This window comes from Rana temporaria, chromosome 5 (genome assembly GCF_905171775.1).
Source record: "Rana temporaria chromosome 5, aRanTem1.1, whole genome shotgun sequence".
Lineage (NCBI taxonomy): Eukaryota > Metazoa > Chordata > Amphibia > Anura > Ranidae > Rana > Rana temporaria.
The window spans coordinates 9,679,541-9,693,927 of NC_053493.1; the positions used below are offsets into that span (position 1 = coordinate 9,679,541).

General features: G+C 46.0%; 1 protein-coding gene across 1 annotated transcript; it reads left to right on the top strand.

The window, feature by feature from the left end:
* Window positions 1-240: 240 nt before the first annotated feature.
* On the top strand, window positions 241-14,116 carry LOC120939723 (protein kinase C delta type-like). The gene is made up of 8 exons (XM_040352052.1): window positions 241-787; window positions 3,029-3,135; window positions 4,933-5,103; window positions 5,202-5,350; window positions 5,488-5,626; window positions 9,864-10,052; window positions 12,507-12,635; window positions 13,982-14,116. The coding sequence occupies exons 1-8, from the start codon at window positions 241-243 to the stop codon at window positions 14,114-14,116; spliced, it is 1,566 nt and encodes a 521-aa protein (XP_040207986.1).
* The last annotated feature ends 271 nt before the right edge of the window (window positions 14,117-14,387 follow it).

The window sequence follows — 14,387 nt, forward strand, 5'->3', positions numbered from 1 at the left end:
TGTTCTATAAATAGACCCCCCCAGAGAATCTGGGGGAATCAGAATCAGTCTTCACTGGCAGTTGACGAGTACAGTCAGCTTTTTCTGTGTTGGCAGATTTTATTATCTTACTGCATTCCAAATAAATATATATTGTACAATATATATTATATAGAGGAAAAGCAAGCACCTAGGAGGTTTTTATCTACCTAAGGAATCGCTTGGAGGATAAACAAGATTTTAGCAGAGGTTTCAGCAGAGATGTTCTGCTGTGCAACATCTGAAATGACAACCAAGAAGAGGAGCAGCGCTGAGATCTATGATCGCGCTGAGGAGGAAATAGAGTCAAGCAAGACTCTGAAGAAGGCACGTCTGGAAGATAGCGCTAAGGAGGTAGCACAGTGCTCTGCAGAGAAGTCATACATGGCTTCAATGAAGCGGAGCAGGGAGGAGATATACTATAGCGCTAATGAGGAAATAGAGTCAGGCAAGACTCTGAAGAAGGCACGTCTGGATGATCGTGCCAAGAAGGTAGCACATAGCTCTGCAGAGGAGTCAGGCATGGCTTCAATGAAGCGGAGCAGGGAGGAGATATATTATAGCACTAAGGAGGACTTAGCAGAGTCAAGCAAGACTCTGAAGAAGGCACGCATAAATCCTAGCACTAAGGAGGTAGCACAGGGCTCTACAGGGGAGTCATGCAAGGCTACAAGGAAGCGGAGCTGGGAGGAGATATATTATAGTGCTAAGGAGATAGAAAATAGCTATGCAGAGAATGAACTGAAAAAGCAAAAAACAGATGCAGCAGGTATGGATTATATTGATTCATTTTTTAACAGTACATAGGTAGGGAAAATGGGAGATTTCTCAGTCAACTTTAAAGTAGAATTAAACCAAAAACCCAAAATGTAATATATTGTAGCAATCATTAGATGTGGTGGCTGCATCTTTTTCCTTTTATTTGGCTTCTTTCCTCCCTGTTTTCACCTGGTAATCTGGCCAGTAACACGCCTCCAGTATTAGTGAGACACAACTCTGGATGAAGGAAAACAGGAGGCACAGCAAACAACAGTATTGTCAGTCTGTGGGGAGTGGAGTATTAACTGTATTAGCAAGTTTAAATATAATAACAAACTGAAGCCAAACCACCAGCTCACACTTTATAAGCAGTTACAGCAAACAGTTTTTTTTTGCCTTTTGGAATAAAGGTTTTACATGAATAAATAAAAAATTACCCTGTCTGTGTTATGGGTTGTCTCATCCATGTATACCTTTACATTCTGCTGGAGAGCTTGCAAAAACAAAACAACAGACTTCCTGGTTGGATCACCAGGTAAAAATAGAACAAAGAAAGCCCAAAAAAGAAAACAAATGCAGCCATCACACCTAAGAATTGATACGCTGCTAAATAATAAATGTTTGCTTTTGGATAAAATACTTCCTTAAAGCAATATAAAGGCAAACATTTATTATATTGGAGTTTACCAATCCCTAGATGTGATGGCTGCAGTGGATTGTCTTTCTTTATTTTTTTGTCACCTGGTGATCCAGCCTGTAAGTCTGCTGTTTTTCAACAGAACAAACTGTCCTGCAGATGTAGTCGTTAGAGGGATAAGACAAACAATTTACCACTGATAGGAGTGCTTACAGTGATCAACTTATATCTATTCAAATAAAATCTTTTTCCCACTAGGAGCAAAACCATTCCTATATCTGCTTAAAAGGGGTTAGATGGAGTTTGGCTTTAATTTGTTTGTGTATCTAAAGCTGCTAGTACATCTAATAGCCCCCCCCCCACCCCCAGACTGCTGTTCCAAGTGTCTCTCTGGCTCCTCCCTCCAGAGTGTAGGCACCCTATACAAGAGGTATGTTACAGATCATCAGGTGAAAACAAAGGGAACAAAGTCCAAAAAAGAAAAGAAAACTAATGCAGCCACTACATCTAATGATTGATAAGTTACAACATATTGGGCCAGATCCACGTAGCGTGGCGCTTTCTTACGTCCGGCGTAGCGTATCTCAGATACACTACGCCGCCGTAACTTACAGCGTATTTTCCGTATCCTGAAAGAATTTGCGCCGTAAGTTACGGCGGCGTAGTGTATCTGTGTCGGCGTAAGGGCGCGCAATTCAAATGGATGAGATGTGGGCGTGTTTTATGTTAATACGTCTTGACCTGATGTAAATGACGTTTTTTTTTAACGGCGCATGCGCCGTCCGTGGGGGTATCCCAGTGCTCAAAATTAACCCGCAACAAGCCAATGCTTTCGACGTGAACGTAATTCTACGCAAAGCCCTATTCGCGAACAACGTAAAATGTTCAAAATTCGACGCGGGAACGACGTCCATACTTAACATTGAGTACGCCTCATATAGCAGGGGTAACTTTACGCCGGAAAAAGCCTTACGGGAACTACGTAAAAAAATTTGCAGGACGGACGTACGTTTGTGGATTGGCGTAGCTAATTTGCATACTCGACGCGGAAATCGACGGAAGCGCCACCTAGCGGCCAGCGTAAATATGCACCTTAGATCCGACGGCGTACTAAGACGTATGTCAGTCGGATCTAGCACAGCTTCAGGCGTATCTTTTTTTGTGGCTACAAAACAAAGATACGCCGGAGCAAAATAGAAGTTGCGCGGCGTATCAATAGATACGCCAGCGTTACTGCTTCGTGGATCTGGCCCAGTGTATTTTTGGTTTTGGGGTAAATACCACTTTAAAGCAGAATTTAGCAGCTCCAAATGTCAATGTGTGGAAGTATGAATATCCATTAAGCCCCACGTCGAAGTAAGCCCACTCATGATGGTATGTGGCAGACTCAGCCTGGGCTCCCGCCAGGCCACTCCCCCAATGTGTTTTGCTCCGCCCCCTAGGAGCTCAATTATGTCTTTACTGCCCTCCAGCTGCAAGTGTAAAGGTGAATATTGAGTGTGGCAATGCAAATTATAATGTGCGAGAGGCTTTGATTGTCAGTAGAAGTTAGTAGAGTAATTTGATTTGTATGGGGACAGAGTAATACATTTGATTTTCCTTTTCTCTCTTTAGGAGTTGGTGGAACAACAAACATCCCTACCACAGGACGCATAGAGGCCCCTCTGGGCCCGGAGAGCTTCATCTATCATAGAATTCTTGGACAAGGAGGCTGTGGAAAGGTAAGTGACCAACGATAGTATTGAGGGGTCCATAGACAAAGGGGGACCCAATATGACCATCCTCAGGGAAGGTTTTATGGTGGGTGCAGGGGGGGGGGGGGAGGGAGGGAATTAAATACTGAGCCAGGAGGCTGCACATCCTCTGGTTCCTCTCCACAATACTTGTGTAGAGCAGTTCTCAACTCCAGTCCTCAAGGCGCCCCAACAGGTCATGTTTTCAGGTTTTCCTTTATTTTGCACAGGTGATTTGATCAGTTTCACTGCCTTAGTAATTACCACAGCTGTTCCATCTGAGGGAAATCCTGGAAACATGACCTGCTGGGGCGCCTTGAGGACTGGAGTTGAGAAACACTGGTGTAGAGCACCCCCAAAGGAGCCACTGGTGAATTTGGTCCTTTTTCCCCATTTAGGGCACACACAGCCAGGCACACTGCATTTTCTTCCACTTGTTCATAAAACTGAACTGTCTAGAGCAGGGGTCTCAAAAAAGTGGCCCTCCAGCTGTTGTGAAACTACAAGTCCCATCATGCCTCTGCCTGTGGGAGCCATGCTTGTAACTGTCAGCCTTGCAATTCCTCATGGAACTTGTAGTTTCACTTGCAACAGCTGGAGGGCCACCAGTTTAAGACCCCTGGTCTATGGATTATTTTTTATTGGAACATGAACTTGGATAGCGAGTTTCCCCATTTGAGGCTGGGTTCACACTTGTCCTACAAACGGTCCTACATTGGGAGCCTCATGTAGCATGATGTGTGAAAATCAATGTTTCCCTATGAGAGCTGTCTTAACTGGTCCTACACAAGTCGGTCCGACTTTGAAAATGCTCCCTGTACTACTTTTGGTCCTACATTGATCCTACTTCAACCCATTGAATATCATTGAAGTCGGACCAAAGTAGTATCCTGTTCATGAAAGTAGGATGGATGTAGGACCAATGTAGGATAAATGTAGGACCAATGTAGCAGAGCAAAGTAGGATGAAAGTAGTGTAGTAGTGTGAACTCTGCTCGGCTACGGCGCCCCCCACCTTAGGCCAAACATGGCATTGAACACCGCTTTGGCTTGAATCCTGCTCGTTTTGCACGACAATACTCTCAAACCGAGTCAGGTTTTGTTAAAATACAGTGCTCTTCAGAGCTTTTTTTCTCAGAAAATAGGTGTGGGAACTCAACCACGACCCTGTTCAGATTTCACAAACAGTAGAAGGGTCTTAAAGGGACATTAAATACCAGGATTGCATTACATACAGAGTGCAGAGTTCAGAGTGCAGAGCTGTCACTTGTAAACACAGAAACCAAACTTCTGTGTTTACAAGTGATTGTGGTGAGCAGGCACCAAAGGGTCTGAGCCAGAGGTGGTGGAACTGAGTTCCCCCAAGTTCCCCCTGAAAAAAAGCCCTGGTGCTCGTATTGCGAAACGCTTGTTAACCGCATTTTTAGCAATGCTGTATTTCAGTTTGCGAATAGGCACCTCCAACTAAGCCTAGCTGGGACCTCGATGTCTTCACCAAGGCTTTTCTAGCACTCCTGCCAAATGGGCAGAGCCAGCAAGACTTGACTCAGGAACACTTCACCCTATTGCCCAGGCCTCAGACTATTTATGGGCTCTCCCTGCACCTTCTGGGCACATCTTTTAGGGATTGGTTGGAGTGCCATACATATTCAGGCTGCCTGGTCTGCTCTACCCCCACTATAGTTCTAATAACCTCTAGAAGTAAAAATGTATGTTGTACAAGTTTGTAGTTACAGCTAAAGCACATGGAAATGATGATGTACTAACCCTTCTCTCTCTCCTACAGGTTTTACTGGCGACCCATCGTGACAGCGGCAAACTGGTGGCCATAAAGATGGTCATCAAGGACTCTCTAGTTAACTATGACCCACACTTCATCCACGTAGAGCGTCAGGTCCTGGAGATAGCCGAGGGCAGCCCTTTCTGCGCTCACGCTTATGCCACATTCCAAACAGAGGTAAGTCCGTTTTTGGAAAAGTACCAAATGAATGGCATATATAGCCAGACCTTCTAGATGAATTTCCTTCACTGACTTGTCTGTATTTCCTTCCCCAGGATTATATGTACTACGTTATGGAATATCTGAGCGGAGGAGACCTCTTCTACACAACCATAGATCCATGTGACCTCACCACCATCAGACACCTGGCAGCGGAGCTCCTGTGCGGTTTGGATTTCTTGCACTCCAACGGCGTAGCTCACAGGTAACGATATTCGGTCATTTTACAATTTGGCCCTTTCCCCCGTTCCTCTGGTAGTACTGGACCAGTAATACCAGGATATACGGGGGAATAATTGTCTGAACTGCAGAGCTGACACTCTTTTTTTTCTTTTTCTACAGGGATCTCAAGCCTGAGAACATATTTATCGATGGCACCGGACATGTGAGGATCGGAGACTTCGGCTTAGCAGCAACCAACATGTTCGGATCTAAGACGTTGACAGGAAGAACCGGAACACAGTCTTACTGGGCCCCAGAGGTAAGTAGAACGCGCTGGTCCAGCGCACCCATTTACAGCTTATCAACCATATTAGTCTTGAATTTAAAGCAGAGGTCTGCCAATTTTTTTTTTTTTTTAAAGACTTTTAAAATAAGGACACTTACCTGTCCAGCGCGCCCGTGATGTCAGCATCCGAAGCCGATCTATCGCTCGGCTCTCGGATGCTGCCGCCGCCATCTTCGGTACGGGGATCAGGAAGTGAAGCCTTCACTTCCTGGTTCCCTACTGTGCATGCACGAGTCGCGCTGCGTGATCTGAATGGTCCCTGCTGTCTTCTGGGACCTGTGTGTCTCCCAGAAGACAGCAAGGGGGCGCTGGATGTGGTGTAGATACCCGCAGCAGATAATGCCGCTATCTATGCCTGGAAGTGGGTGGAAATACTGGTCATAGACTGGTATCTGCTACCCCCTCCCCCTGAAAGGTGCCAAATGTGACACCGGAGAGGGAGGAATCCGGACAGCGGAAGTTCCACTTTTCTGTGGACCTCCGCTTTAAGAGAACCTGTATACACAGAGCAATAAACGTCCAGATTATGTTTGTCCAAAATTAAACAGAACCTGTATAAACAGAGCAATTATAGAACATGTACAGGTAGTGCAGAATTATTAGGCAAGTTGTATTTTTGAGGATTCATTTTATTATTGAACAACAACCATGTTCTCAATGAACCCCAAAAACTCATTAATATTTTTGGAAGTAGTTTTTAGTTTGTTTTTAGTGTTAGCTATTTTAGGGGGATATCTGTGTGTGCAGGTGACTATTACTGTGCAGAATTATTAGGCAAGTTAACAAAAAAATAAATATATACCCATTTCAATTATTTATTTTTAACAGTGAAACCAATATAACATCTCAACATTCACAAATATACATTTCTGACATTCAAAAACAAAACAAAAACAAATCAGTGACCAATATAGCCACCTTTCTTTGCAAGGACACTCAAAAGCCTGACATCCATGGATTCTGTCAGTGTTTTGATCTGTTCACCATCAACATTGCGTGCAGCAGCAACCACAGCCTCCCAGACACTGTTCAGAGAGGTGTACTGTTTTCCCTCCTTGTAAATCTCACATTTGATGATGGACCACAGGTTCTCAATGGGGATCAGATCAGGTGAACAAGGAGGCCATGTCATTAGTTTTTTTTCTTTAATACCCTTTCTTGCCAGCCACGCTGTGGAGTACTTTGACACGTGTGATGGAGCATTGTCCTGCATGAAAATCATGTTTTTCTTGAAGGATGCAGACTTCTTCCTGTACCATAATCTGGCAGTAGGACTGGGAGTTGAGCTTGACTCCATCCTCAATCCGAAAAGGCCCCACAAGCTCATCTTTGATGATACCAGCCCAAACCAGTACTCCACCTCCACCTTGCTGGCGTCTGAGTCGGACTGGAGCTCTCTGCCCTTTACCAATCCAGCCACGGGCCCATCCATCTGGCCCATCAAGACTCACTCTCATTTCATCAGTCCATAAAACCTTAGAAAAATCTTTCTTGAGATATTTATTGGCACAGTCTTGACGTTGCAGCGTGTGTGTCTTGTTCAGTGGTGGTCGTCTTTCAGCCTTTCTTACCTTGGCCATGTCTCTGGGTATTGCACACCTTGTGCTTTTGGGCACTCCAGTGATGTTGCAGCTCTGAAATATGGCCAATCTGGTGGCAAGTGGCATCTTGGCAGCTGCACGCTTGACTTTTCTCAGTTCATGGGCAGTTATTTTGCGCCTTGTTTTTTCCACACGCTTCTTTTGACCCTGTTGACTATTTTGAATGAAACGCTTGATTTTTCGATGATCACGCTTCAGAAGATTTGCAATTTTAAGAGTGCTGCATCCCTCTGCTAGATATCTCTCTATTTAGGACTTTTCAGAGTCTCTCAAGTCCTTCTTTTGGCCCATTTTGCCAAAGGAAAGGAAGTTGCCTAATAATTATGCACACCTGATATAGGGTGTTGATGTCATTAGACCACACACCTTCTCATTACAGAGATGCACATCACCTAATATGCTTAATTGGTAGTAGGCTTTCGAGCCTATACAGCTTGGAGTAAGACAACATGCATAAAGAGCATGATGTGGTCCAATTACTCATTTGCCTAATAATTCTGCACTCCCTGTATATAAAGTTCAATTACCAAGCAGATTAGGCCGGGATTACTGGGAACATGCATATAAAAGTGCAATTACTAACCAGATTAGGCCTGGATTACAGAGAACATGCACCCAAAGCACAATTACCAACCAGATTAGGCCAGGATTTGCGAGCACATGCATATAAAGTGCAATTACCAACCTGATTAGGCCTGGATTACAGGGAACGTGTATATACAATTTAATTACTAACCAGGTTAGGCATGTAGTACAGAAAACATGCATCTAAAGTGCAATTGCCAACCAGATTAGGCCTGTAGTACAGAAAACATGCATCTAAAGTGCAATTGCCAACCAGATTAGGCCTGTAGTACAGAAAACATGCATATAAAGTGCAATTACCAACCAGATTAGGTCTGGATTATAGGGGACGTGCATATAAAGTGCATTTACCAACCTGATTGGGCCTGTAGTATAGAAAATATGCATCTAAAGTGCAATTACCAACCAGATTAGGCCAGGGTTAGGCTGGATTCACACCTTTGCAGTTTTAGTGCTTTTTGCATTTAGCAGATTTGAACTACAGAACTTGTTCCATAGGAAAATGGACTGTAGTGCAAATCTGCAAAATGAAAAAGGCACTAAAACGGCAAAGGTGCGAATCCAGCCTTATAGAGGACATGTACATAAAGTGCAATTACCAACCAGATTAGGCTTGTATTATAGAGGGCATGCATATAGGGCCAGATTCACAAAGAGATACGACGGTGTATCTCCTGATACACCATCGTATCTCTGACTTACACTGGTCCTATCTATGCGCCTGATTCATAGAATCAGTTATGCATAGATAGGGCTAAGATCTGACAGTGTTACACTGTGTTACACTGTCGGATCTTTTTTTCAATTTAAAAATGGCGCCGGGGGCGTTCCCGCTGATTTACGATAAATAATATGTAAATCAGCGAGATACGCAAATTCACAAACGTACGCGGACCCGTCGCAGTGTTCTTACGTCGTTTCCGTAGAGGTTTTCCCGTCGTATACTTACCCCTGTTTTTAGCAGGCGCAGCCAATGTTAAGTATAGCCGGCGTTCCCGCGTCGAATTTGAATTTTCCAACGTCGTTTGCGTACGCCGATTCACGAACACGCGCGTCGCAAGTCCCGCTCACGTCGAAACCACTGACGTCCTAGTGACGTCAGTGGGAGCAATGCACGCCGGGAAATTCCCCGGACGGCGCATGCGCATTTAAATCGGCGCGGGAACGCGCCTGATTTAAATAGTACACTCCCCTAGCCGCGGAATTTGAAATCCGCCGGGGGATTTAGGATCCGCCGCCGCAAGTTTGGAGGTAAGTGGTTTGTGAATTAGCCACTTGCCTCCTAAACTTGCGGGAGCGGATCTTAATTCACGTAGATCGAGCGGATCTATAGATCCGCTGAATTACGAGAATCTGGCCCATAAACGCAAACAATTTTTTTTTTTTTAAATTATACGTGGGAACGACGGCCATACTTAACATTGAGTACGCCACCAAATACCAGCTTTAACTATACGCCAAAAAAAGCCGACTAGAGACGACGTAAAAAAATGCGATGGCCGCACGTACGTTCGTGGATCGTCGGAAATAGCTAATTTGCATACTCGACTCGACGCGGAAAACGACGGGAACGCCACCCAGCGGACACCGAAGTATTGCATCTAAGATCCGAAGGCGTACGAAGACGTACGCCTGTCGAATCTAACTCAGATGCCGTCGTATCTTGTTTTGAGGATTCAAAACGAAGATACGACGCGGGAAATTTGAAAGTACGCCGGCGTATCAGTAGATACGCCGGCGTCCTCGCTTTGTGGATCTGCCCCAAGATTTATACGGGGCAATAATTGACCAGATTAAAATATAATTCCTGCCTAGCCCCCGGCATTCTCTACTCTCACTGGCCACAGTCCGGCCCTCCTATAGCCCCGAAAGACAATAAACTGGCCCTTTGTTTAGAAAGTTTGGGGACCCCTGGACTAAATGATTGAAAAGTTACAAATGAATAATGAACATTTTTGGACTGAGTTGTGTGTTTTGTGTCTGAATTGTCCCCCTCATCCTTATCTTCTCTGTTCTTCCTACAGGTGGTGCGTTGTCAGCCATACGACACGAGCGCCGATTATTTCTCGCTGGGGACTTTACTATGTAAGACGGTCTTCGGAGTTAATCCTTTCCACGGAGAATCGATGAAAGAAATTATGAGAAACATATGCTGCAAAATACCAAGACTCCAGCGCGGCATCGACCCTGTTCTCGCAGACTTTCTATGCAAGGTATGTATGGACACCCCCCTAGTGGGACAAGGAAAGGTGGACCTATAGGCTCTTCCAGTCTTTTTACATTTCACTGCTGGTGCTTACTTTTTTTGGGGGGGGTAAACAAACCCCCTAACCCTCCCCCGCCAGCCCCGCTCACAAGCCCGCCAGCCCCGCACTTACCCCAACCAGGTCCCGGGGCAGCTTCTCCTCTCTGTAAATCCCGTCGCTTCTCATCCCGGCCAATAAAGTTTCAGGACCCGCTTCCTGTCCCGAATGGCCAGGAGGAAAAGCAGGAAGACGATAGCAAATGTTGATTCGCTATTGTCACGAGTGGGTGGGCTCGGGGCGCAGTGCTCTGTGCCCCAAGCCCACCCCTTTTGAAGCCAATTAGAGCCTCTGACACATCAGAGTCCCCTCATCACATCAGGGCTCCCCTACACATAACAGCCCCCTAATCACATCAGGGCTCCCCTACACACAAGAGCCCCCTAATCACATCAGGGCTCCCCTACACATCAGAGTCCCCTCATCACACCAGGGCTCCTCTACCCATCAGAGTCCCCTCATCACATCAGGGCTCCCCTACACATAAGAGCCCCCTAATCACATCAGGGCTCCCCTACACATCAGAGTCTCCTCTTCACATCAGGGCTCCCCTACACATCAGAGTCCCCTCATCACATCAGGGCTCCCCTACACATAAGAGCCCCCTAATCACATCAGGGCTCCCCTACACATCAGAGTCTCCTCTTCACATCAGGGCTCCCCTACACATCAGAGTCCCCTCATCACATCAGGGCTCCCCTACACATCAGAGTCTCCTCTTCACACCAGGGCTCCCCTACACATCAGAGTCCCCTCATCACATCGGGGCTCCCCTACACATCAGAGTCTCCTCTTCACATCAGGGCTCCCCTACACATCAGAGTCTCCTCATCACATCAGGGCTCCCCTACACATCAGAGTCGCCTTATCATATCAGGGCTCCCCTACACATCAGAGTCCCCTCATCACACCAGGGCTCCCCTACACATCAGAGTCACCTTATCACATCAGGGCTCCCCTACACATCAGAGTCGCCTTATCACATCAGGGCTCCCCTACACATCAGAGTCCCCTCATCACACCAGGGCTCCCCTACACATAAGAGCCCCCTCATCACATCAGGGCTCCCCTACACATCAGAGTCCCCTCATCACATCAGGGCTCCCCTACACATCAGAGTCCCCTCATCACACCAGGGCTCCCCTACACATCAGAGGCCCCTCATCACACCAGGGCTCCCCTACACATCAGAGTCGCCTTATCATATCAGGGCTCCCCTACACATCAGAGTCCCCTCATCACACCAGGGCTCCCCTACACATCAGAGTCGCCTTATCATATCAGGGCTCCCCTACACATCAGAGTCCCCTCATCACATCAGGGCTCCCCTACACATAAGAGCCCCCTCATCACATCAGGGCTCCCCTACACATCAGAGTCGCCTTATCATATCAGGGCTCCCCTACACATCAGAGCCCCCTCATCACACCAGGGCTCCCCTACACATCAGAGTCTCCTCATCACATCAGGGCTCCCCTACACATCAGAGTCCCCTCATCACATCAGGGCTCCCCTACCCATCAGAGTCCCCTCATCACATCAGGGCTCCCCTACACATCAGAGTCTCCTCATCACATCAGGGCTCCCCTACACATCAGAGTCCCCTCATCACATCAGGGCTCCCCTACACATCAGAGTCCCCTCATCACATCAGGGCTCCCCTACACATCAGAGTCTCCTCATCACATCAGGGCTCCCCTACACATCAGAGTCCCCTCATCACATCAGGGCTCCCCTACACATCAGAGTCCACTCATCACATCAGGGCTTCCCTACACATCAGAGTCCCCTCATCACACCAGGGCTCCCCTACACATCAGAGCCCCCTCATCACATCAGGGCTCCCCTACACATCAGAGTCCCCTCATCACATCAGGGCTCCCCTACACATCAGAGTCCCCTCATCACACCAGGGCTCCCCTACACATAAGAGCCCCCCCACCTTCACACCAGGGTCCCTTCTTTATATCAGAATTACTTTTTTACATCAGAGTTTCTCCCGTCACATGAGAGTCCCCCCTTCATACTAGAGTCCCCCCTTACACATCAGAGCCCATGCCACTATATCAAGTCTCCCCTACACATTAGAATGCTCCCTCCCCCCCAATCAGAGCCCTCAGTCCTTCATTCACAAACAGCATTACTGAGAATAAGCAGTGCCCACCAGCCCCCCACTAATGTCACTGGTCCCGGGGGGGAGGGAATGAAATCTGGGGGGCTCAGCACAGCACCCCCCTAGATCCGACCCTGATCGCCAGCTCTGTGTGGAGTGCGAAAGCCTTAGGTCTTCATTAATAGGCCTCTTAACATTGTTGCGTCATTATAGTGATCTGATGTTTTTCTGTTTTCTTTTTTCCCCTGCAGCTCCTGCGCAAAGACCAGAATATGCGAAAAGAAGCCGTGGCCAACATTCGGCAACACCCATTTTTCAATGGCGTAAATTGGGAGGAAGTGGAGGCACGGAAGACACCCCCACCCTTTGCAAACCAATTGGTAAGTAGAGTTTCCTATCACTGTACAAATGGCTGTGACCCGTCATGGCATCATAGGTGTTTATAGAGGAAAGCTATGACATCATAGGTGTTTATAGAGGAAAGCTATGACATCATAGGTGTTTTTAGAGGAAAGCTATGACATCATAGGTGTTTATAGAGGAAAGCTATGACATCATAGGTGTTTATAGAGGAAAGGCATGACATTTTTGAGACGTATCATTGTACTAAACCACTTCCCGACTGGGCCATAGACAAATGATGTCCTCGGTCGGAAGAGAAATACCAGGGATTTGGCTGCAGCAATATGTGGTTCTCAGGCTTACCTGGATGATTGGTAACCCCGAAAAATGATCCTGTGGTTGCGGCAAATGGTAACAGAGATGAACAGAGGAAAGATGCTTCCAGTCATCTCTATGGCCTAGGAGGACTGGAGCAACGTCATGACGTCATTTCCAGTTCCAGTCCAAGGTCTTTTTATTTTTAATGCATTAGATCAATGATTTTTTTTTTTTATCTAATGCTTTACATTGTAGAGGAAAGATGTGGGGTCTAATTAATCTCAGATCTCTCCATAAAGAGGACCTGTCACTGCTAATCTCTATCACAAGGGATGTTTACATTCCTTGTGATATGAATAAAAGTGATAAAAAAATGTATTTAAGGGACAATGTTACAAAGTAATAAAATAAATAATAATATAAATATTTTTTTAAAGCATATTTATAAAAAAACAAAAATGAGTTATATATATATTTGTTTTTTATTTTATTTTATTATTTATTTTATTGCGTATTATTAAAGCGTGAGTTCACCTGAAAAAAATGTTTTAACATTAGATTTAGGCTAATTAAGGGGAGCAGAAACGGGTATTTTTTTTAAAATCAATGCCGTACTTACCGTTTTAGAGATAGATGTTCTCCCGCCGCTTCCGGGTATGATCTTCAGGACTGGGCGTTCCTATTTGATTGACAGCCTTCCGACGGTCGCGTACAGCGCGTCACCAGTCGCCGAAAGAAGCCGAACGTCGGTGCTGCTCTATACGGCGCCTGCGCACCGACGCTCGGCTACTTTCGGAAACTCGTGACGCGCTGTATGCGACGGTCAGAAGGCTGTCAATCAAATAGGAACGCCCAGTCCCGCAGCCCATACCCGGAAGCGGCGGGAGAACATCTATCTCTAAAGCGGTAAGTACGGCATTGATTTTAAAAAAAATACCCGTTTCTATTCCCCTTAATTAGCCTCAATCTAATGTTAAAAATTTATTTTTCGGGTGAACTCCCGCTTTAAGTGTATTTTTCCCCAAAGTTTCTCAGAAAATCTCATTCCTCTCTCTTTGTTTTTCAGAGCCCCATGGAAATGACAGCATCGGTAATCGAGCTGGAAGACCTTGTAAAGCATCAACAGCCGATTTCAGACACAAAACAGAAATTGTTCAATGGCTTTTCGTTTGTAAGTGACGCATGGAGAGCCATGCAGTAGCCCGGAATGCAGCCAAACGCACACCGGGTAGCTTATGGAAAACTAGCATAAAACACTGCAAGGCATTTCAGACCCAACAAGTATCAACCACCAATAACATCAGCAACCATGATATATACATGATATATTCTACATCCCCAAGTCCCACTACAAATCGAAGGGAGAACGAAGATTTGAAGTCCAAGGACCACCGCTATGGAACGCTCTACCAACGAACATCCGCATGGAAGAAAACCATCGGGCCTTCAGGAAAAAACGTAAGACCCACCTC